Here is a 22,686-nt window from a genome sequence, read left to right on the forward strand (position 1 = left end):
AATTAGGATGATCTCAGTCGACTTTGTCAGTGCCCTTGTGAGGATAACATGTCCATCTCAGACGGATCGCATGTCCCTTCCGACCCTAAGAACGCAGAAGTTGCTGTTCTACTTGATTCTACTTGAAAATAGGTGTACATCACGATGTTCGGGGGCCCCTGTCTCCCGCGGTGAAGACAGGTCACTAGGCTATGGAGCCGGTGCGCGGATATCGGACGCAACCCGCCGATGTCCAATGCGCCATCTATACACAGTCCTCGACCCACAGAGACGGTACTGCAAAGAAACTACGATAAGTTAAGAAATCGTCACGTAACTATAGAGAGAGAGAGAGAGAGAGAGAATGCGAAGCTGCGCGAGACGGCGCAGCAGGCACGGTCTAGTCTGAATCATATTGACGCCGGGTTGGAAGATGTGCTCAACGCAGAAGACCTGCCTGAGCATGTTTACGACAAGATCGCGGAGATGTCGAGTATGATTGCTTCACTGAAAGAAAGGTCGTGAAGCCGGTCGAGGTCCGGAGTCCGTCTGATGACATCAAACAAGCGGCGGGTGGCGCCCCGCTTCACCCGAAACCCCTGAGCTTCTTCATCTTCGCCAAGGGGAGACCATATAGGTCACAGACGTCTCGCAACATATGTATGGTTATATATTATTTCTTATTAAATTTGAAAGTTAATGGCAACTTAAAGTAAACCGCTCTATTCTAGAGTGAATTACAGGGATACAAGAAGACTTGCGTCCGTTTTCTCTATTATAACAATAGTACAGCTGGTCGAACGATACCCAGGTTTTGTATAGGATACGGCGTACTTAGAGGGCAATACCGGTAAGGCTGAAATTGGTGGGTCAGCTCACCGGGCCGGAATCCGTCTGGTGGCGTTCATCCTTGGACTTACACAGGGGACCCGTGCTTACCAAACAAATGTCACATGGGGGACATCATGCCACGTTTCTTGGCAAAGGATCCCCGACTGCTTGGCTTCCAACTTCACAACAAATCTGTTGGGAGTGAACTGAAATGACGATGTTGAGTGTAGACAGTGGTGCGGTCCAAGCATTCAAAACCAGGGAAGAAAATGTATTCAAAATCTATCTTCACCCGATCATGGGCAGGTATTTGGGCTTATTCATTTGCACAAGTGACAACTAGGGTCATTGAGTCTTCAAGCAGAGCTCATGTTCTAAGTTCAGAGGTCCCGGGGCGTATGAGATGAGAAGGAAAATGTGACCACCGGTAATATTACGTCTGTTCTAAGCTTGTGTCCAATGAGCACTTTTCGGAGCAACATTGCGGTCACACGGCACGATAATCTGACAATATGTGCTTCAGTCTGACAATGGCGATCCGTCAGAAGTCCCAACTCCACGATAATGTCGTTGCTCCCGTCTCTGCGTCTGGTCAGCACCTGAAGGAGCGGTGCTGAGGCTTGGTGGCGCAAACTGGGGTATCGTGAACATCGTGAATATCGTGCCGCAATTCCGTCTACCGCAGCAGATGGTGATGACCAAGTAGAACTTGGCAGTGAGACACCTCAGCGCTTATGGCAGATTTCCACAGGCAGTAGACTTCATTAAAACGCAAGGTGAATATATAAAGGGGGTTGGTTTCCAGTTTGTGGCCTTTCAAATTCTTCATCTTCACCCACTACATCCAGCAACTTACGACTACCAGCCTAGCCCCTTTTCGCATCACATCTACCGCTCCAAACCGAACCACCACGCCCACACACCCAGAGACCCAACGCAAGTCACAACACAACCATGCAGCTCACCACCAGCCTCGTCTCTCTCCTCTGCGCTGCCTCCAGCGTCGTCCTGGCCGCACCTGCCCAAGGCGACCTGGCCGCCCGCCAGGAGACCCCCCGCATATACGCCAAGTTCTACTCGGGCAACGGCTGCGACGGCACCTGGGTCGAGGACACGGTCTGGCTCCAGGGAAACGGCGGCGAGTGCATCGTCAATAATATCCCCTTCACGTACGCGAGCACCCTGGTCCAGCAGAACTACGCTACACGCACCTGTGAGTCCAAACTTTCGATTGCTATTGTTTTTTGCTGGTTTGGTTACCTTGAGACCCTGGGTGTATGTGTACCCATGAGAACTAACGAGATGCGATCGATATGTAGTGCGCGCCTATGCCAGTCCCAACTGCGATGAGACGGGCAACTATTACGACGTTCCTGCCGGGGAGACCAACTGCTGGTACGGACAGGTTGGTTCGGTCAAGTTCTTGTAAATAGGCTGGACTCTGTTCATGGGTTGGTAGCAAGTATCAATCGAGTGGGGAATAGGGGCAGGGGTGATACAGGGGCTGACCAGCCGGGTTACGGATCAATATTGTCGAGATATTCGATAGTCCAATCTTTCCTTTCTCTTTTGTGTATCGGTCCAAATGACCGACCTTTCTTTGAACGTACAAGCACATATATAAAACCTCTTCCCGGGAACCCAAGTTGTTCACTCTCATGATGTGATTTGAAACTCATATCCCTGGCCTATAAACATTCTATCTGAGTTTGAAACTGAAAGACACTGCAGTCTAAAACCTGATGAACTTACTACACGTAATCCCCATACTCGTACAGTGGGATACCAGAATGTTGCCCTTCTACATCTCCCGGATGGAAGCGGGCTACCTTCCTCCGTGCAGAGAGGCGATACGAACTAAAAAACCACTTCCTCACCAATGAGCTTCTCGCTCAGACGCCAGAGCTTCTCAGTCTGGCCGGCACCACCAGCCCAGTCCGGAACGGCATCTATGCCGCACTCTTGGATGAGCGCACCCGAAGACTCTATCACGGAGGTTAGCTAGCCCAGTTTCTTTCTGTTCTTGGAGGGGGGCTTCCTTACTGCGTAGCTCGGGGTTCAAGGCGGGATAAAGAAGATTGGCGGCGCCTTCTTCGATCGAGGCCACACGTTGCACCGGTGCAACACCGCCTGGGAAAAGCCGTGTTAGTCAGAAACCGGATCTCTCTCCCTCTCAGGTCGCGTTTGGTAGTTAGAGGTATGGCACATACCGTTCTTCTCCGTGGCATCCTCGAAAGCAGCGGTCAGGCGTTTCTCGCTCACGTCGGAGTTGACCAACAACTTGGTGGTGGGGACGAAACCGGGAATGGCGGCAAAGGCGGCGCCGCCGAACTTGGCCATACGCTTGCCCAGCTCGATGCTGAACTGGACGTTGGCCAGCTTGGAGCGCCCGTATGCCTCCCAGCAGTTGTACGTCTTGCCTCCCTGGAAGTCGACGTCCTCGAGGTCCCAGTTTCCACCGTACATGTAGCCGCCGCTGGAAACGTTGACGACGACGCCCTTTGCCTTCTTGAGCTCGGGCATGAGGAGGCTGGTCAGGAGGAAGTGGCCGACGTGGTTGGCCTCGAGCTGGCTCTCGACGCCGTCCTTGGAGGCGACGAAGTCCTCGACCGCCATGATGCCCGCGTTGTTTATCAGGCCCGCGATGCCGTCGGTGAAGCGCTGGATGTCCTGGGCGGCTTGCCGGACCGAGGCCCGGTCGAGCAGGTCCAGAGAGACGAAGTCGACTGAGACGGACGGGCTGGTGCCCTGGATCTCGTCGATGACGGGCTGGATCTTGCTGAGGGACCGGCCGGCGAGGATGATCCTTTCTGGCTTGGCCTTGGCTAGGTGGACGGCGGCCGAGGCGCCGATGCCGCCTTGGCTGGGGCCGGTGATGACAACTATGGTTGCGAAGGTTAGTTATAAGAAGATCTGTGGTAGAGAGGAATGCGGTCAATACATACAAATCTTTCCAACGGCATTCGATCCGAAAGCATCAACGACATTCTGAGCAGTGGTTTCTTCGTTGAACACGGCCATGGTGAAGGAAGTTATTGAGTAGTAAGTGGTTCTTGTTGGAAATCGTGGTGATGTGTCTAGTAGCTGCTTTCGGTTTGTTTGAATGGCTACAATATTTTGACACTTCGAAGAGCTCAAGAGAACCTGTCTTATATATCCAACAGGCATGACAGCCGTGGAATGCATCAAATCTGTCTAAGTTAGACAGCCAATCGGGAGGCCGGATTGCAGATGGGTCCCTCGCAAGTTCGCATCGGCCTGTGATTGGCTGCTAGGGGAGGCTTATTATTAGCTTGGACGAATGCGATGCCGTTCGATCCTAGACGCACTAGCCTGCATGCTTGCTGATGCTGCTGACAAAACGTCCCCATCCCCTTTTGGAGTGGGCCTGTCTTGCCGTAAGCCACGAGTAGTGTCGGAACCTCGCAAGTTCGCTTATTAGCTCTACGGATTCTCGCAAAAGTAAGTAGTGATCATTGACGTCGCAAAGAGGATCACGGCAAACTTGCAATGAGCAATATGCGAGATCAGGGCTCAGTACGACCCCTGTTGCGGAAGTCGCGGACGGGCTGTAGCACGTGCCGCCAGCGACGTGTCAAGGTACACACACACATGCAGCTTGCCCTCCTCCTTCTTGGACAGATCACTAACCCCGAATCGCCAGTGTGACGAAGTCCGCCCGGTGTGTGGGAACTGTGCAAAGCGATTTGTAACCCACAGCCCCTGCGAGTATGGCGCATGCCTGTCCCGCCACTCGACTGGTCAGAAAGACCGCCCGGAGACAGCAGGAGCTCGAATTTCGTCCAAGCAGGCGACAGACACCCGTCTTTCGAGATGCCCGACGCTCAGCCCCAGCTCGATTGAAAATGGCAGTCGGTGGCGGATGCTGGAGCTCCGCCTGATGCATCATTACACGACCGTGGTGTGCCACACGATGCCCGACTGCAACGGGCGGCCGGCCCGCTACATGTGGGAGCAGACCATCCCCCAGTACGCCTTCACCTCCGAGGTCGTCCTGAACCCGATGCTGTCCGTGGCCGCGCTGCACATGAAGTGCCATTCCGCCGGGGATAGCCAGCTATCCCTGGCTATCACGCGCTATCTGGACAGGAGTCTCGTATACCATCGACAGGCTGTCAAGCATATTGACACCGACATAGCGGAGCCGATCTGGCTGTCGGCCGTCGTGCTCTCTAACCTTTACTGGCTCATTTCTCACCATGCCCGGCCCAATGAGAAGTACGAGTTGCCCCTGGAGGCCTGGGACATGGTGGGAGGCGTCAGTCGGCTGTACGCCCACCGCCTGGAGCTCCTGACGAAGCTGGGATATGGATGGTTCGGCTACGACATTGTCCCCCTGACCCTACAGGATGAAGATCTTGGCTCAGACCGCCGGGCGGCATTGCAGGCGATGGACGAGGAGATGAGCACGCTCTTGAGCCGGTTCGACGTCACCACTGACGGTCCGGCCACTTCGCAGACTGCGGAGCAGAAGATGTACGCCGACGCCAAGGCTTACGTGCTGCTCTACTACCGCGCCTACCTGTCCGGGTCCGAGGCCAAGACTCTGCGGCGCTACATCGGCATCATGGCCCTCGTGCTCGGTCCGGAATACCACCAGAGGCTGCGGGATCACGACCCGCTGGCCATGGCGCTCTATGCGCGGATGTTGGTGCTGATCAAGCTGCTGGACTTTGCTTGGTGGATGAACTGGAACGGGGAGTACGAGGTCATGGAGCGGGATGTGTATGGGATGGAGCAGCTGATGTCTGTCCATCTGCGCTGGTGCATGGATTGGCCACTGAAGGTGTTATCCGGCGAGATCAATCTGCCGTTACCGACGAAATCGGTTTCAAGGTCATGAGAAGAGTTGGGTTCCTTGTCATCTTTGAGCTATACTTTCCTACTGTTCAATGAGACACCGGAGTTATTTGGAAAACTGGGCAAGGGGGTAAGGGCTGGTTAGGAGAATTGCGGGAGTTTTGAGGCGAATTTGTTCTATCGAAATTGTACAAGAGTTGGGGATATTATAGTGCTAAATAGTACATGGCAGCGGTCCCGTTTCTTTTCACCGCTACCCACTTCGCCTTCTCACACTGACAGCCCTTGCCATCGAGGTCGTCCCGGTCCGCAACCACCCAAGCCCAACAGCCGCTCAACCGGATCAACCCGGAAGTTTCCCAGGCCGACTTCGTAAAGGCCCCGATCACTCCTCCCCTTACGGGTCCCACAAAGCCCGCAAATCTCCCGAGTGCCGCTGTTCAGCCCGTCTACCCACTCCGGCACGGCATGTCGCGCCACAAGTGGAGCGGTTGAGGCGGTTTCATCCGGGCCCGAAGAAGTCGGCGGCGGGGCACCAACGAGGATCATCTCGGCGGGTCTCAGCATCCGCTTTTCGATGAGGTTGGGTCCGCCCCCGTTGGCCCTGGCCAGGGCTTCGCCGGCAGCGAGGGCCGCGCGCGGGATCCAGCGGGTGGTGATGGGCAGGGCGGCCTCGATGTTGCGGGTCTTGGCGGTCTTGAGCAGCTCGGCGGCGAGGGCTTGGGGGGCTTTGAAGGGGCTTATGCTTATGTCGTATAATGAGTGTGGTAATCCAAATTGAACAGCCTCACACATAATCCAGTTGAGTCGGGAAACTGGATGGCGTGGTGGTGGGTTATCTAGTTTCTCTGGGACGGGTTTTCTTCAGGGCTGAGGAGGTACTGGGGGTGGATGAGTCATTCCCCGCGACTGCGGCTGAACGGCTAGCCACAGTAGCGCGGGGGTTTCAGACGAACTTTCGCTGCAGTCAGGGAGTGACGGAGGGTTTGGATGGTGTAAATGAGGTCAAATTCGTGAAATCAATTGCGTTAGTAGGCCTTGGATATATCACTTTGTGAGTCTTTTAGGAGCATTGATATAAATCGAATATATATATACATATATCGCGGTTTGGTCATGAGGCTCGACGGTGAAATATTGTTTCCGTCGGTCGTTGATAGCTGTAGACTTGAGGTCAAGGTCTGTAACGGTTCAATCAGGATATTTGTGAATTGTGACATAAAATTATGCCCCTGAACCTTCACCAGCCCCCTGAGGGCTTTTCTCATCCTCCTGTGCCCTGGCATCCCAACGACGCTTCACCGCGCCGGGGGGATGACCGGGGTTGCAACGCGACAGGCGAGTGTCATACAATGATGGCGAAGCTTTGGCGAAACATCGCCACATCCAGTTGAACGGGGTCCGGCATGCCCCCAGCTGATGGTAGGTGACAATTTCCATGCTGTAAAGGGCCGGTTGCGTGATGCGGCTGAGTCCCGAGTGCTGGGTGATTTCCCTGCCATGTGGGCGAACGCAGGTCAGCGCAAAGGTGTAGTCGGTCAGGCATATGCTGCAACACCCGGTCGCATTCCATGGCGTCTTTGGACGCCGAGATTCAGGCTTCTGGACCAACTCGAGCTCGGGCAGGCGCTGGACAAAGGGGGGGCTCATAAGCATGGAGGGCGGGGTGGACTGGAGGTGTTGGCAAAAGCGCACACGTTTCCTGTCCTGGTGGGTCTGGAAATAGACGTAGTCGATAGACCCCGTGAGGGTGCGTGTGTACCGGGCCGACAGGAAGAGCTGGCCGTCCAGGATCGCCATGGACGCTTCGGCCTGCCAACTGCCGACCGTCCCCGCTTCCATGATGGATGTCGGCAACCCCCGGCCCGGGCCGTAGAGATGCGCGTTCATGACGAGCTGGAAGTGGTAAAAGCCGAATTTCCACGCCCCGAATTCGACGTCGGCGTCTTGGCACGGCCGGGGGACGGCAGGGGGCTGGTCGTAGCAGTGGACGTAAGTGCACCCCCAACAGTAGTAGTAACGGCCGCCAAGGTGTTTTTCGAACTGTCGACGGATACTCCTGAGTACATGCTTGGGCAGGTCCTGGGGCTCAAAAACACCCAGGGCGACCTTGCAAGTTAGGCTCAGTGTGGCGCGTGACTCGGGCGGTAGGTGATCCCGGATTGATTTCAAAACGTCAAGCGGTAGGTGCATGAATGAGGAGTTGCCTTGCTGGTCTACCCTCTTCCATGGCTCGCGAGGCTTCTGTGGCTGGCTTGGACACTTCCACATGATTTTTTTCATTTTGTTCTTTTCTGACGGAGTGACTCGAGTGGTGTATGTGAGAAACGTTGGTGGGAAAGGGAAATGCTCGTTCATCAGGACGGTTCAAAGCTAGAATATAAAATTTTAGATCAACTCAAGGCTCGCCTGCACATTGGATTTTACTGGCTCAAAGTAGGTTTGGACTGGGGATGGAAACAACAAACTATCAAATACCCAAGGACATAGATTGCCATGCAACTTGGACACGATCAATTACAATGTAGTTGTTTTCAGCTATGCCATGCGATTGTATTGGTGACATAAAGAATGGCGAATGGCTGCCACTCAATACCCTATTGCGTACATTCTAGTGGTTATGGATATCAACGTATGCTTTACGAAGTTGGTATAGATGATACTGTTTTCTACGCAGACACATCGCTTGCATCCGGAACTACAGTCAAAGTGGTGCTCGGGAGAGACTATAGAAATTTCATCAGACCCAGAAAGAAATACGGACTGTGCATGAGTAGTTGTATCATCAACCCGTGGATCATGTCCGGTATGCTTGCTACAGAGTCAGAGCATCATGACTTTCAAACGTGTCTCGAGTCATATCAGCTTGTGAATCATGGCCTCTGATTTAAATAGAGATTCGAACCTCCACAAGCATCCGGCTGCTTTACTCCATTGATTTCTTATTTTCGATACTGCCAAATTTCGATATTTTAACCGCAGCAAATACATCACAGGCACCAACACACATGGTCAGGGCCATAGGTTTACTACTGGCAACCCCATCTGTCAGCTGAGCTCAGGGGCAACTTTCGGACGCTACCGTTGCCACTGACGATCCAATATCGATCAGACGTAAGTGTACAAATATAGCCTTGAAATGTAACGCGTTCTATATCGCGAGCGGTATTAACATATCACTGTAGCTTTTCATGTGTCAGGGATAAGGCGGCCTATTTTAACTGACAGCGGCCACTCATCAACAGTGACCGTCAGCTCTACCCCTTATGCTACAATGACGTCGTACACGGCCCTCGAGGTACATCCTATTTTAGCCAACACCACCACAGACACGCCATTTAGGAGCATGCCAAGCTTGAGCAGCGGCACCAACGAGTCTACTATAGGTATTAATCACAAATAACAATCAGTGACTCCTTTCTATAGACTTAAAAGGCGACTAAAGATGGCCCCATATACAGTCATGAGCACCGTCGCTCCCCAACCCGACATCCCCACCCCGACGGCTGCCTGCGAGGCCAATTCTTCGTACACCATCAAGAAAGGAGACACGTGCTATGCCGTCGCCCGAGCGTACGGCCTGACCCCGGCCGACATCCTGCAGGCAAACCCCCAGATGAGCGGCAGCTGCGACTTGGTCTACATCGACCAGGTGATCTGCCTACCAACAGGTCCCGCCACGACAGCGGGTACAACAGAGCCAAGCGATACCTCTTCAATACCAGTAACGCATAGAACCGCCTCGACGGGCGACCAGCCCACTACCTCCACCAATTCTACAGCAGGAGAAAGCGGCGGTAACTCTTCATCAAGTACGAGCACTGCCACCGACGACGACGACGACGACGACGACGACGACGACGGCTGCACCCTCAGACACACCGTCGTGGCCGGTGACACCTGCTACGACACCTGGCATAAGTACTCCCTCACCCAGGAGACCTTCATGGCCCTGAACCCGCACCTCTCGATCCGGCCCGACGGGCACTGCGCCATGTCAGTCGGCGATGTGGTCTGCGTGGCCGGTAACGACGGCGGCCCTTGGCACCCCAAAGACCCCTCGGATCAGTTCCCCAAGAAGATGAGCGTGTTGTCCGTCATCCCCGTCAGTGACAACGCCAAGAATCATCCCACCGCTTCGGCAGAGTCGAAGAGGTGGTTGCCTGTTACGTTTCAGACCTCCAGGGTTCGGGAGACGGGCGATGAGTAGATTACCGGGATTCTTGGGGGGTATACATTGGTTGGCATATAGTTGATATCGTGATGCTAGCGGCGGGATAGTTTGTGTCGGTAAAGCTGTCTTTAGCTAGTAATGCTATCACCAGTTATACTCAGCTGGTAGTAACTAAATATGTAGCTAAGCTGTCCACATCTTCCTAAGTATTCAATGCTTTATGCTTGTACGTTGCCGTGATGTGATGGCAGTGATTATCAACAACAAAGTAAGTCATAATATGGACTTGGTCTCGCTGGTATTAGTATGGCCAAACAACAGTTTCTCAGCGCGGATAGACTCCCATGTGATATTGTATTTCCTAAAGTCAGGGGGAGGCAAAGTCAAATCAATACTGGTAGAGACTCTTATTGAAGACTTGAACAGGCGATGAACGACAATAGGCAGGTTGTGGATACGATATGACTTCCACTGCCATGTGAATTAAGGAGACGGATAATGTCTTTTCCCAGTACCCAGGGTGCTCCGGTTCTACATCATCTAGGGGTTGACGTGAGGAAACAACCAAGCAATAGACAATTTAGACCTTGCAAAATAATAGGCTCTGTGCCGCCGCCGCCCTATGCCTCTTTCAGTTCCCTCCAGCAGCCGGATACCTTGACCTTTCCATCATGTCTCCAAGCCTCTTATGCTTCTCTTTCCGTCCTGGCAGATCCCATCACTCCCTCCCTCCTTCGCTTCTTCTTGGCTTCCCAAGCTCCGCCTCATCAGTTAACCATGGCAGCAGCCATGGCAGCCCCGGCGACGCCCAGCACGGCGTGCACGCCCATCATGTCGGCCATGGGGGTGGCGCCGGCGGTGACGGCGGCCGGGGTCGAGCTGGCGGTCCACGGAATCGTCTTGGTGATGGTGAAGGTCGAGCAGCTGGTGCTCGTGCTGGTGCTCGTGGGGTCGGCGGCCGTGGCGGAAAGGGGGGTCAGGGCCAAGAGGAGGGCAGTGAGGAACTTGGCGAGGAGGGGGGCCATTTTGTCAAAAGTATTCCGGGTATTGTTACTTTGAGAAGGGGATGGCGGTTGCGTCTGCTTGTGTGGTATTGGTGGTTGGCGGTTTTCTTTTTCTTTTAATGGCGGCGCGGCTTAGTAGTGGTGCAGCAGCGTTGCTTGGGTCAAAGTTGAAGATTGCAAGGGAAAAAGATGATTGGGAATAAGGGCGCTCTGGACTCTGGGTTTTAAATTTATGGACAGTCAAGTTACTGTAACTCTTGTGCATGTACGAGGCCTACGTATGATTGAAACGGTGCAATTTGGATGAAGGTTGTCCAGAGGTGACATAAACCTCGTTTCCCATGGCACGAGTAGCACCAATACGTGTCACGCACTGCTCGGTGCCTTTCCGCATCGCACAAGCAAGACAGAGTTGAATGGTACAATATACAAAAGACAAACGAGCCCGGTATCACTAGGAACACTTGTACATCATCACATCGATTTGGTCTCGGCATAGACGCGTGCAGGTAGCGAGTTGTTTATGTCCCACTGGCAATTTGATTTGACCGCTACATTCGAATACCCACAGGGCACCCAAACGTACCGAGAAAACGACGTGCTCATATGTAAGTTATCTATGTACAGACTTGGTATAACTCCATATATGAGTAATAGCAACTCTCCGACGGCTGAGCCAGTGGTACAGGTGCCTCGGAAGCAGCTCTAGTCGTCAGGCTCGCTCTGGATCTCAAAGTCGTCCTCGGCAAACTTGCGCTTCCTGCCCATGTTGTCAGTCGCACTGCACGCGTCAAGTCAACGGTGGGTACCGGGTGACTCACTTCTTGTCCGGCTCAGGGGAGATATCGAAGTCGTCTTCGGCGAAGTCTCGCTTCCTATGTTGGAACGTTAGTCTAAGAGTACCAAAGCAGGCGCCGGGGCGACGATAAGGACAGGAACGCACTTCTTGTCTGGCTCGGCCTTGATCTCAAAATCATCCTCGGCAAAGTCGCGCTTGCTATGTATGCCGCCTTTGGTTAGCATCGTGTAGAATCATTTAATAGGGGTGAACTAAAAAGAGGTGCAATACATACACGAAGTCGGCCTCTTCCTTGATCTCAAAATCATCGTTGGCAAACTCGACTCGCTTGGCGAGGGCAGAGTCGCCAGCTGGGGCGGGCACGGCAGGGAGAGCAGCCACGGCGGCGATGAGGGAAGTGACGAAGAGTGTGACACGCATCGTGGCGGTGTGGGAAATCGACAGATCAACTGACAAAAATGAGAGTGTATGGAAGCAAATACAAGCACAGCTTGTGGAGAACTGAAGAAGCACGATTTTGTGTGACTGGCACAGATTGGGAAGTGTGACTGATAGGCTAAGATGGGAAAATCGAGCAGAAAATCGACGGTCTGGTTAGGAGAGACCTCGCGTCTTTAAGCATAACACGTGGTAGTGGGAGCCAGTGAGTATGTCAAATGCTGATTCTTAGACTACGTAATATCAGGCCTGGATCGGATCTTCATCTACGCATATCTTCCAGAGTCCAGACGTAGCCAATGCTCCTCATTTCGCTGCGTTCGCATCGAATGCCGTCGTAGGAAAGTTCAAAGTGGCGATGGGCTTGATACAAAGGAGAAACCCGAGCCGGGAGGCCAAAGCATGGGAATGATCCAGATGCATCTGTCCGATCTGGTCGGAGGACGTGGGCTTCATGGTACCTATCCTGTGTAGTCCATGTCTTGCCGCCACGAAAGCCCAGACTTCGCGACGAGCCAATGTGCCGCTGGGTAAGCTCGATGTTGTTGTTTGATATGGATCTGAGGTTAAGCATGTCGAACCGAGTTGAAACGGCCCAGCTGCGTCCGCTGCCAAGGACCTAAAACAGCCCCCCAAGTTCGGCAATGGGCAATGGTGGGGCCCCCTCTGCACGTTGTTCCTGGCCATTGTTTCACCTTGCCATTCGAACGACAGCTTTGTTCGGACGAGCTGCGAATCTCGGAAAGTCGGGCACGATCGCTGGAACGGATTGATGCGGGGAGCTCATCGAAGAGGTACCTCTTTCTGGAAGGCGCCTTAGACGGGGAAAAGGTCCCAGTGCCAGGCCAATAACCTTAAGGTCAGGTGTCTTGGTGACAGCTTGTACAGCTGATGGGGCATGTAAGGCATAGCACGGGAGGCAGAGCCACGGCCGATTGATTACATCAAGGCATGGCTTATACTTCTCTTTATCTCTAGTAGCCTGCCACCTAAGTGTCAAGAGGTGCATTCGGCAAGTTGTCTTGGCAAGAGTCGATGGGGAACGCTATCAATAATGCATAATCCTTTGGCCATATATTCAAGATTGAAGCCCTGAACTATGGTCAATGCAGCAGGTGTTGTTGTCCCAGTGCCAGCCAGCCCCAGCCAGCCAATGGCGTTGATTCCCCGCCATCCCCTTATCGCGTGCCTGCTGCCTGCCCCTCCACTTATCATGTATCATATGGTGGGGCTAACTCAACTGACGCAGCCCACGGGGTGCACCTTCACCAGCCTTACTCACCGGCCAGACAACTCATGCAAGCTGCTGAGGTAAAATCATCAATTCATCCATTTCCACTGTGAAAGGACCTTGTTGCGTCGCATACATAGAGAGTAATTACTACTAGCTGTGCGGCGGTTGCTACTACACACTCGCTTCCTATGATCCACCTAGCTTCACCCTGAACTCACCAATCGAGCTGTTGCTTGCTTGCTGAAGCAGTACCCAAGCCCAAAACAACAACATAACATCAACCATAAGCAACGAGACCAAGCAACAAACCCCGAGCCAGTCAGCAACGCACCAAGCAAATAATTCAGGCCAAAGGAATGATGGCCACCACGCAGAAGGTGCCCAAAAAGGCGCCGCTCCGCATCCTGTGCCTGGGCGACTCGCTCACGGCCGGGTACCCGGAGTCGCACCCGTACGGGGGCAAGCTCGAGGAAGTCCTCGAGGCGGCGGACCCGCGCCTGGACATCCACGTCGACGTCGACGGGGTCCCGGGCGACCAGGTGGCCCACGGGACTTTCCTGCGCCGCATGCGAAACCGGTGGGCCGAAGACGAGTACGACTGGACCATCGTGCTCGGCGGTACTAAGTAAGTGCATCCTATCAATACTTCCGTTATGAACATCAGACCATTCATTCAATATGAGAATGGAATGAAAACGAAATTGACAAAATGGATTTGGCAGTGATTTGGGATGGGGCCTGCCGGAGAACACCATCTTTGAGGGCCTCCAGAAATGCTACAACATACCGCTCTCGAAAGGGGGCAAGGTGCTGGCCCTGACGATCCCCGAGTGTGAAGGTGGAAGCTCCGCGAGCAATAGCAAACGGACTTTGGTCAACACGGCCATCAAATCACATAAGCAACGGAATTAGTAAGTTCTCACAGTCCAATGAAGCTATGGAAGTAACGGCCCTATTCTGACACCAAGGCAAGCTACACATTTGACCTCTTCGAGGCTCTGCCCTATCACGCCATGGATCCGAAGGAGAGAGGCAGCATATGGGAGTACGATGGCCTCCACTTGCGGGCAGCCGGCTATGATCGTATGGGCGAGAAGATCGCAGATGCCTTGCTCAAGATCATCCAGCTCGAGGAGGCGCAAAACACCGAGATCAGCAGTATCGTCACGGACGCCCGGCAACGCAGGATGATCGAGGACATGATCTTCGAGGAGGAAAGAGGGGACCCCAAGTTGCTCAGTCAGGGCTACATCGTGGTGCGGAAAGCCGATCTAGATTAAACTAATTCCTGATTCTATAGCGTAGAAGCAGAGGGGGTCTATTGCGTCTTGGCGGATCCCTGAAGTCCACGGAGTAATGGAGTTTTATCTTTGGGCTCTCTTTGGTAGAGTCTCCTTGAGCCACCTATTCATACGCCTGTAACGCCTTTATATCCAGTCCTCATGATCATTATCTCATCACCTCGCGAGTATTATACCACAAGATTTGCAGCAACGAAGTCCTGGGAAGGAATTAGCAGGGATAAAAAGAAGAAGGGAAATAATTCGGCATTTTTGGCAGACTTACAGGGAACTCCCGCTGCAAAGAGTTGGTGATGTTTTCAACCTCTTCTGCAACGGCCTGGACATTGGTATCCCATCGGCGCATCTCCTTGCCGACGGTCATCTCGGCTCTGCCACTGCCCTTCTCTCCTGATGCCTCGCCACCCTCGAACCAGATGATTTGGTCGATCTGGTCTATTCTACCCACAAGTCGACCCTGTTCAATCATTCTAGCTGTGGTGTCCTCGGCCTTCTCGGCGTCGAGACCCAGCAGCACACCCAGGGCTTCGAAGCCAATGTTGCTGTACAGGCGGGAGGCACCCAACAGATTGTGCTCGACGACGGCCTTGGCCAGAACTGTGGAGCCGTCCGAGGTGGTGGCAAGCTGGTGAGGTGCGAGCTCCTTGGCGAACTTGTCGACCTCGGCGGGGACCAACAAGCGGTCGAAGAAGATCTTCTCCAAGATGCCGAACTCCTCTAGGTTGACGGATCGCTCGTCCTTGATTAGCCTGCCTAGAGCCCGGCTCCGAAGGGGGCCGGCTGGTGCCAGGATGGCGCACTTGACTGCCATCCCGAGTGTATGCGTCCGCTCGTCCTCGGAGATAGCCGGGGAGAAGCTGATCTCGTGGTAGGCCTGGCTGGCCGAGAGGAAAGCCCGCTTGGCATCTTGGATGCGCGCCTGGGACAGCTTGAAGTGTAGGTTCAGGGCGGGGTCGCTGACGGTGTAGATGACGTTCTTGAGCTTGTTGAGGTAGGTCTCGGCGGTGGTGGTGTCGTCAATCTCGAGGTAGTTACGCACGATGCGGACCCAGATCTTGACGCGCTCCTCGTTGGTCACCTTGCGCTGGGAGCTGTCGAGCGGGATCTCGGCGAGGACCTTGGCGGCCTCGAGGTTGTCCTCGTTCTGCTCGTGGCCGTCGGCGATGAGCTCGCAGATCTCGGCGGCCTGGTCGAGGTAGGTCGACTGCTGCGCCGCGAGCAGGCCGAGGGTGTGCTGGCCGACTTCGATCCAGAGGTCGGCGTTCTCGAAGCTCTTCAGGGTGGCGACGAACTGGGAGACGATGGCGCGTACGAGCACTATACCGATGGAGCCACCGAAGACGGCCTGGAGGATCGCCTTGAAGTCGTCGGAGATGGTCTGGGGCGATGAGATGGATTTCAAGTTGTTGAGCAGCTGTTCGAAGGCCGGAGGCTGTTGGTTGTCGGGCAAGGCTCTGGCCTGGGAAATGGCCTCGGAGACCTTGGCGCAAGCCATATCGACGGTAGAGATACTTTTCCTAAGTCGAATAACAAGAAAGTTGCTGCGGCGATGCGAAAGATGTTGTTCTTCACGCAGTATGCACAGCTTGATTATCTTTCACAGGCAATCCAAAGAGCTTCTGCTGCCTACGGATTGGATTATCGATAGCCTGGAGCTGCAGCTGGTGTGGCGGTGGTTGTTGGCGGGGTAGGTGTCTAAGGTCTCCACACTAGGCATTTGAGGTGGTAGCCTCCAGACTCATAGTGGGGTTTCCTAGTTGTTCACCCATGCTCCAGCAACCAACCCATCAGTGGTCCATTGCACTTGAGGGTTCCTGAAGCTTAGTACAAGGTACATGTAGGTAGCCAGTAGCCTTCATGATCGGCAAACAAGTCCTCCTCAGAATTGCTGTCTCTATCAAACTACCCGGAATGCATTGGCCCCTTCTTGAATCCCAATATTTGAAACTGTCTGGATCTCAACTTAATCTGCCACACAGGACATCCAGGCTATCACTTCCCCAAGCTGGGAAACGTCGCGATCATCGATGCTGAGACAGAGACGCGTTGTCCTTGCATGTTAACATGGCGAGTTCATCTTCCTTTGGGTTGCCCTTGAAGGCTCTCATAACTTGCGATGGTTGATCGTTGTTTATCAGAACGAGTTTCGGATCGTCTCGACTTGCCTGTGCTGGAGAGAGCCCGTGGCGAATTCGGTTTCGCTCGAATCACTACGTACGCGTATCCCATGATCTGAGAAGGACCGGATGAACATGCCACAGACTGTCGAACACACCGGCAGTTCAACGTGAAACGCCTTCACTATACACAACCGCTACATATTCTAGAAGTTGTTTTGATGGCACTGAACGTCTCCGCTCTTTCAGGCGAGGCAATCATTTTGCCTCGCAAGTGGTGCAAGTAGAAGGAAACTCGGCTGGGCCTGGTATATCTCCTTTCACTCCGTCCAAAGCTGCCCGTCCCCGCATTCAGTGGTGAATCATTAGGAAGCCCCTTGTCGTTTCTCATCCTCCCATCTAGCGGTACCGGGAGATAGCTACAGGTATCACGCAACCTCCACAGCATGAACGCTGGGAGTGTACTACGCCTAACTACGAACAGTGTGGCCAGACACTCTTGTCGAGTGTAGCCGCGACGGCTTCTCTGCTGCTTCTATGTCCAGCGTGTACCATATTCATCTCATGGATATTGCACACACTTGCCATTCTGACATGTTTTACATGATACTTACTTGTTGAAGTACACCACCCGAACCAGAATCCCGAACCACTTGAAGGCATGTGGCAAACTAAGTGCTAGCACACTCGGCCCGAATTCAACTGGACGGCGAAATTGGTCATTGCCGTTGAAGATGATCGGCAGGCTACTCTCTGTCTCCTAGCCGCCACAATCCTGTATCTTCGGGAAGCATATGGATATTACACAGCCCACCATCGATACACAGTCCAGGGCGATATGTGCCCTCCCTTTCGGTTCAGTACCTAAGGAGGGAAGTCCAGTTTTTTAGGACGAACAAGCTTCGCGAAGCTCTGTCTTTGACGCCTCCTCGGATCATAACCGCGGGCCTATCCGCGACGACATCTGCATTAGTCTAATGTGGGTCTGTAAGATCTGTGCAGACAAGGTTCGCGGTTGTCGTGATACAAGATAGACTAATCATGAGTCTGAAGAGCCCTCCCCGTTGGTCTGCTGGTCTAAATAGTCAGGCTATCGAAATGCAAAATTGGCGGCACGAAACAAGCATGTTTGAGCCTTACCCACTTGATTGGTCCTCTCCTTGTGGCCGAGCGCATCCCAGGTACTCTGTCAAGTCTCTGCTTCTAGTGAGGTCGGCTAAGATTGACCTTGTTGGGCGGCCGACGATACCTTCGCAGGGAGAGCCGATATACTCTGAACTTGAGCCGCATGGAACATTCTCATCTTATCCATGAGCGACGGCATCCCTGCTGGTATTCTGCGTGGCGTTGTTATTGATGTTGCGCTATGGCGACAAGCCATCGTTGAGGGGGGACAGGATATCGTCAAAGGTGGCGGCTCGAAAATGCATATAAGCCGGCCGAGATCCCAAGCGATCAGTCGTTCTTCTTTGGTCAGCATCAGCATATACACAAGCAGTCTTACCAGCCTCTCTTCACTTCTTCTTTGCATCCTTGGATCACGATTGATTCGTGTTCACTTTGATCTTATCCATTCTTTCTTTCCTATATACGATAGATTCGTATCTAATTCACTACTTCTCTTCGACCTTTTCTTCTTTGGATACTTAATTTCTACCACCGCCAACATGTACGGCAAGACCTTCATCTTCGCCCTGGCTGCCACGCCTCTTGTTGCCGCTCACGGCAAGGTCGCTGTCGTCCAGGGTGACGCCGGCGGCAACGGCACTGGCCTCGGCATCATGGGTGGCGTCGTTCCCGGCCCCGGCCGCAACGCCGTCACCGAGGTCGACACCACCGTCTTCGGCCGAACCAACATCCAGACCGACGGTCTCGGCAAGACGACCAACGGCGGCAAGAACACCGTGGCCGGCATGAAGCAGGCGATGGCCCAGTCGGGCGACACGCTGCCCCAGGTCTCGGCCAACGGCGGCAAGCTCACGGGCACCTTCCACATCGTCACCACGGACGGCGCGGGCCCCCTGCAGGCCGTCATCGACCCCACCGGCACCGGCGCCTTCAGCCAGGGCCAGGTCCTCCAGGCCTCGACCCAGGTGCCCGGCAAGGGCGGCAACATCCGCCCGCCCAAGGCCCGCAGCGTCGGCCAGCTCTTCACCCGCTCCATGGACGTCATCATGCGCCGCGCCTCCAACGTCAACGAGGACTACCCCATGGCCTTCGACATCCCCGCCGGCACCACCTGCCAGGGCACCATGGGCAACATGCAGAACGTCTGCCTCGTCAAGATCGCCAACTCCAACCGCGCCGGCCCCTTCGGCGGCGTCGTCGCCATGCAGATCGTCGGCGGCGAGAACGGCACCACCACTGCCGCCCCTGTCCCGGCCACCAATGCCGGCTCCAGCAGCAGCGGTGCCGCCGCCAAGGGAACCGAGGGCAAGGGCTCCGAGGCCAAGGCTGCCAAGGCTTTCCAGGCATGAGCCTTGGAACGCAGCGCCGCCCATGGTCATCGTCGATGTCCGTGGGATACGTGGGGGAATAGGTACGAGCTGTCTGGGCTTACACGGCTGTATCTTGGGGTTCGGGAGATGAAGGATGATGGTATGGGGTGGACTGGTTGGAGGTGGGGTATTCTTCTAGGTTGATTCAACGAGGCACGCAATCTGTACATAGTGGCGCTCGTCAACGTCGTCTCGTTTTGAGTGGCTGTGAATACGCAAGACTTTGATGCTCATCTCTCTTGCGGCTACTGCTCCCTTTCTTCCTCTGCCGTATATTGTGAAATGAAGTATGTAAGTGCAAGCCTGTTCCACGGCATTACCAGTTGGCCCGCATGTAGCCAGGCTCCCGATCATACTGTGAATGCTAAGCCTCGTGACCCTCAATGCCGCCCCTCGCCCTTGGTTCTGCGATAGGCCTACGGTGTTCGCTTTGGAATACGTAGAGATATCCTGAGCAACATTTGAATGTTTCTGTTCGCTTTTTCAAAAAGTAGTCAGCGCTACTACACAGGAAGACACCACGATATACCGTGACGAATAATCCCGATTAATATTTCCTGCTACCCTGTACTCTATCCTATGTCCATCGCCCTCTATCCTTGTAGCGCGATATATACAATTCCATTATCCTACTTTTTCTCGCCTTTCCTATCTCATCCTCATCACCAACGTCTTCGGCTCGTGGTTGGACCAGACGCTCTGGTCCGCCATCTCGGTCGGCCGGTTCATTGGCGCCTCAACCTCAACGGCGCGCGGCGATCCGTCTACCTCGTAATACGATTGCACGAACGTCTCTGGCTGCTTCTGTTGCTCCTGCGGCGGCGGCGGCTGCTGCTGATGGTAGGGGAATTGCTCATGTGGTGGTGCGTAGTAGCCCTGCTGCTGTTCTTGCTGCTGCTGCTGTTGCTGTTGTGGATTGTACGCCGTAGCCGACGTCGGAGTCGAGACGCCGTAGCCCTCGGGGAAGTTGGAGAAGTTGCTGCTGCTCGGCGGGGGCGGTACGGATGGCGCCTGTAAATAATTCGCATGCGGCGCTGAACCACCTTCATTATGTTTGCCGTCACTCCCCGCTCTCCTCTTTCTTCGCCTCATCAGCATGAAGACGAGTAGACATAAGACCGCCAGACCCGCGACACCGCCCACCGTGGCCCCCGCTATGGTCCCTGCCGACGTTGACGAGGATGATGCTGCCTCCGGCGTGGGACCAGCTGACCCGGGCATAGGTGTCGTCGTAGGGCTGGCAGCAACCGAACTGCTGCTAGTCGTCGGAGACGACGCCGAAGAAGGACAGACCCCGTTGTTCGTCGAGGCCGACAGCATGAAGGCCGCGCTCGTGTCGTACGAGCTGCCGTCGACGAGGGCCTGCGTGTCGGTGCCGTTCTTGAGGTAGCAGTTCAGCACCCCGTTGCCGCGGCTCCCGCTCTGGTACGCGACGGCGACGCAGCCCTGGGGCGCGGCGGCGGCGCAGGCGTCGAGGCACTGCGTCATGGACGCGGCGAAGACCTTGGTCAGGTCGTCGCGCTTGTAGTCCTGGCCGCAATAAAGTTGGAACCCATGCTGTTGTTGTTGTGTCTTCTGGCCGTTACTATCGCTTGATGAGGACTGGTAGCAGGACCCCAGACTCTTGCAGTCGTCTGCCGAGGGGCCCGGGATGACGGCGACGGCGCTGTTGTCTTCCTCGGAGCCGGCGAAGGCGCCGCTGCTCTTGATGGCGGACGGGCCCACGAAGTTTTTGCGGTAGCAGGTCGTATTGCTATACGTCACGCCGGCGCACGTCCCCTGCGTCGACGTGCACAGGTCCAGGCACTGCGCCAGGCTGTCGGCCTGGACGGGCGACTTGGTGTCGGAGCCGACGATGCTGGTGCCGCATAGTAGGTTGTACGAAATGCCCTTGGAGTCGGTGATCTTGGTGTTGTTGGCGCCGGGGCAGGGCGACGAAGACGCCGCGGCTGCCCGAGGCCATAGTGAGCCGCCGTTGCCCGACAGATTCGGAACGGGGTTGCTGCTGTCTGGTACCAAGGACAATATGAGTAAGTCAGAATGACCCAACGGGAATACGGCGTGTTTCGTCGATCACTTACCCAGATGGTCCATGTTTTTCTTTCTTGTCCGTTTCCTAGGAAAGTGGGTTTGATGTCAATAGTTCAACCTGTGGAGGTGGCAGATCACCAACGGTGAGTGAGGTAAGTCACTCCTCCCTTTCCCTCTCTCCTAGTGGGAAAGAGAGCAAGAAGGAAGAAGGGGATATGTCGAGCCCATCTCTTGACCAGACCAGCTATTGCCATTAATTACCCCTGCCGCATGTAAGACGAGTTTCTGCGCGCGCCGCTGTCCATACGTATGCGCGACGGCTGCTTGGGGAAAAACCAACCCGGCCCATCTCATCTCACCCCATCCTCATAATAGCCATGCCATGCCATGCCATACCCATGTCCACTGCCTCGAAAGGGAAAAAAGCGTCAGCAACGAAATCCTGCCAGCCGCTTCTGGGGTAACGCAGCCTTAGCCAGTCGCTACCAGCACCCAAATGAGTTTCAGCCGTGACTTATGATAGCATGCAAAGGCCCACCCGATTGGCGGCGCGGATGGGACAGCCCCCAAAATGGATTCTGCTTCGCCCGTTATTCCCGTTGGGGGGCGCAGATTATGTAGAGAGAGATGGACAGGGGGGTGCTGCGGCGCGCCAAGCCCTACTCATATTGGTTGCATTTTACGGGCGAGAATATGCCGTGGTACCTTAGACGAAACCTGCATTCGGCCCCCACGAGGTGAGATGACCCCTTGCCCAGTCCAGTCAGCCGGTGAACTCCTCTCAATGATTTCAAACAACGTGCCGTGTGTCCCGGCACTTATCTGCTTTTAACAGGATGCTTGGATGTGGGAGGTGGACGTAGAAGACAGGCAAAAGAGGATATCTATCGATCGACTCAAACCAGAAACCCACAAGGCGAGGAGGCATCGAGCACGGGCTTCTCGTGGTCTGTCACACACGAGACCACCAAGGCTGAAGCGAAGATCCGAAGCCACATAATTTGAGTGACCACTCTATGCAAAACACAACGTCGAGAATTCCGAACGACGCGAGTAGTTGGTGACATGTTGTAACAAGAACCAATATTTCCAGTCTTCACTGGCTAAGTATGTATGATCTGATGAGGCTAAAAATGTACATTTCGTTTCCCCTGTGCGCCCTGGCAACTTCTTTCGAATCGCTGCCGATGCTGTCTGTCCCCGGAACGAGCCGTCGACGTTGTTTTTTGTTTGAACAACATGATCGCGACTATGTGTCCGACAATAAACTCCGATAACGCCTTACAAGTAAGTTATTTATAGAAGACCCCATAATCTTAACAAGCGGACACTTTTTCCTCCCCCCAGAATCCAACGGGTATTATCCAAGGGAAACCCCGGTTCCCATACCTCCCTTGACCTCACAGGGCCGCCCGCAGGTCACACTTTCCGTCCAGCAATCCAAAGATGCCTCGCGGAG

At 54.4% G+C, this 22,686-nt stretch overlaps 13 protein-coding genes across 13 annotated transcripts; 5 read left to right on the forward strand and 8 right to left on the reverse strand.

Moving 5' to 3' along the window:
• Nucleotides 1-1,764: 1,764 nt before the first annotated feature.
• Nucleotides 1,765-2,239, forward strand: PG985_003031 (uncharacterized protein; the record flags this gene model as incomplete). The annotated part of the gene is made up of 2 exons (XM_066822800.1): nucleotides 1,765-2,023; nucleotides 2,130-2,239. The coding sequence occupies 2 exons, from the start codon at nucleotides 1,765-1,767 to the stop codon at nucleotides 2,237-2,239; spliced, it is 369 nt and encodes a 122-aa protein (XP_066690232.1).
• A 428-nt stretch (nucleotides 2,240-2,667) lies between these two features.
• PG985_003032 (uncharacterized protein) lies at nucleotides 2,668-3,831 on the reverse strand (the record flags this gene model as incomplete). The annotated part of the gene is made up of 4 exons (XM_066822801.1): nucleotides 2,668-2,795; nucleotides 2,854-2,940; nucleotides 3,021-3,692; nucleotides 3,756-3,831. 4 exons carry the CDS (start codon nucleotides 3,829-3,831, stop codon nucleotides 2,668-2,670), a joined length of 963 nt encoding a protein of 320 aa, XP_066690233.1.
• A 913-nt stretch (nucleotides 3,832-4,744) lies between these two features.
• Nucleotides 4,745-5,674, forward strand: PG985_003033 (C6 transcription factor; the record flags this gene model as incomplete). Its single annotated transcript, XM_066822802.1, has 1 exon — nucleotides 4,745-5,674. One exon carries the CDS (start codon nucleotides 4,745-4,747, stop codon nucleotides 5,672-5,674), a length of 930 nt encoding a protein of 309 aa, XP_066690234.1.
• A 227-nt stretch (nucleotides 5,675-5,901) lies between these two features.
• Nucleotides 5,902-6,426, reverse strand: PG985_003034 (uncharacterized protein; the record flags this gene model as incomplete). The annotated part of the gene is made up of 1 exon (XM_066822803.1): nucleotides 5,902-6,426. The coding sequence occupies one exon, from the start codon at nucleotides 6,424-6,426 to the stop codon at nucleotides 5,902-5,904; it is 525 nt and encodes a 174-aa protein (XP_066690235.1).
• Nucleotides 6,427-6,855: 429 nt separating this feature from the next.
• PG985_003035 (uncharacterized protein) lies at nucleotides 6,856-7,902 on the reverse strand (the record flags this gene model as incomplete). The annotated part of the gene is made up of 1 exon (XM_066822804.1): nucleotides 6,856-7,902. The coding sequence occupies one exon, from the start codon at nucleotides 7,900-7,902 to the stop codon at nucleotides 6,856-6,858; it is 1,047 nt and encodes a 348-aa protein (XP_066690236.1).
• A 1,192-nt stretch (nucleotides 7,903-9,094) lies between these two features.
• On the forward strand, nucleotides 9,095-9,841 carry PG985_003036 (uncharacterized protein; the record flags this gene model as incomplete). Its single annotated transcript, XM_066822805.1, has 1 exon — nucleotides 9,095-9,841. The coding sequence occupies one exon, from the start codon at nucleotides 9,095-9,097 to the stop codon at nucleotides 9,839-9,841; it is 747 nt and encodes a 248-aa protein (XP_066690237.1).
• A 731-nt stretch (nucleotides 9,842-10,572) lies between these two features.
• PG985_003037 (uncharacterized protein) lies at nucleotides 10,573-10,830 on the reverse strand (the record flags this gene model as incomplete). The annotated part of the gene is made up of 1 exon (XM_066822806.1): nucleotides 10,573-10,830. One exon carries the CDS (start codon nucleotides 10,828-10,830, stop codon nucleotides 10,573-10,575), a length of 258 nt encoding a protein of 85 aa, XP_066690238.1.
• A 684-nt stretch (nucleotides 10,831-11,514) lies between these two features.
• On the reverse strand, nucleotides 11,515-12,028 carry PG985_003038 (uncharacterized protein; the record flags this gene model as incomplete). The annotated part of the gene is made up of 4 exons (XM_066822807.1): nucleotides 11,515-11,590; nucleotides 11,631-11,680; nucleotides 11,713-11,806; nucleotides 11,883-12,028. 4 exons carry the CDS (start codon nucleotides 12,026-12,028, stop codon nucleotides 11,515-11,517), a joined length of 366 nt encoding a protein of 121 aa, XP_066690239.1.
• A 280-nt stretch (nucleotides 12,029-12,308) lies between these two features.
• On the reverse strand, nucleotides 12,309-12,620 carry PG985_003039 (uncharacterized protein; the record flags this gene model as incomplete). Its single annotated transcript, XM_066822808.1, has 1 exon — nucleotides 12,309-12,620. One exon carries the CDS (start codon nucleotides 12,618-12,620, stop codon nucleotides 12,309-12,311), a length of 312 nt encoding a protein of 103 aa, XP_066690240.1.
• A 1,019-nt stretch (nucleotides 12,621-13,639) lies between these two features.
• Nucleotides 13,640-14,560, forward strand: PG985_003040 (uncharacterized protein; the record flags this gene model as incomplete). Its single annotated transcript, XM_066822809.1, has 3 exons — nucleotides 13,640-13,905; nucleotides 14,003-14,191; nucleotides 14,254-14,560. The coding sequence occupies 3 exons, from the start codon at nucleotides 13,640-13,642 to the stop codon at nucleotides 14,558-14,560; spliced, it is 762 nt and encodes a 253-aa protein (XP_066690241.1).
• Nucleotides 14,561-14,751: 191 nt separating this feature from the next.
• PG985_003041 (PCI domain-containing protein) lies at nucleotides 14,752-16,076 on the reverse strand (the record flags this gene model as incomplete). Its single annotated transcript, XM_066822810.1, has 2 exons — nucleotides 14,752-14,781; nucleotides 14,847-16,076. The coding sequence occupies 2 exons, from the start codon at nucleotides 16,074-16,076 to the stop codon at nucleotides 14,752-14,754; spliced, it is 1,260 nt and encodes a 419-aa protein (XP_066690242.1).
• Nucleotides 16,077-18,365: 2,289 nt separating this feature from the next.
• Nucleotides 18,366-19,175, forward strand: PG985_003042 (cell surface protein; the record flags this gene model as incomplete). The annotated part of the gene is made up of 1 exon (XM_066822811.1): nucleotides 18,366-19,175. The coding sequence occupies one exon, from the start codon at nucleotides 18,366-18,368 to the stop codon at nucleotides 19,173-19,175; it is 810 nt and encodes a 269-aa protein (XP_066690243.1).
• A 669-nt stretch (nucleotides 19,176-19,844) lies between these two features.
• Nucleotides 19,845-21,290, reverse strand: PG985_003043 (uncharacterized protein; the record flags this gene model as incomplete). The annotated part of the gene is made up of 2 exons (XM_066822812.1): nucleotides 19,845-21,205; nucleotides 21,278-21,290. 2 exons carry the CDS (start codon nucleotides 21,288-21,290, stop codon nucleotides 19,845-19,847), a joined length of 1,374 nt encoding a protein of 457 aa, XP_066690244.1.
• Between the last annotated feature and the right edge of the window lie 1,396 nt (nucleotides 21,291-22,686).

The sequence above is a fragment of the Apiospora marii genome (genome assembly GCF_038362585.1).
Source record: "Apiospora marii strain CBS 49790 chromosome Unknown utg000002l_segment0_segment0, whole genome shotgun sequence".
Lineage (NCBI taxonomy): Eukaryota > Fungi > Ascomycota > Sordariomycetes > Amphisphaeriales > Apiosporaceae > Apiospora > Apiospora marii.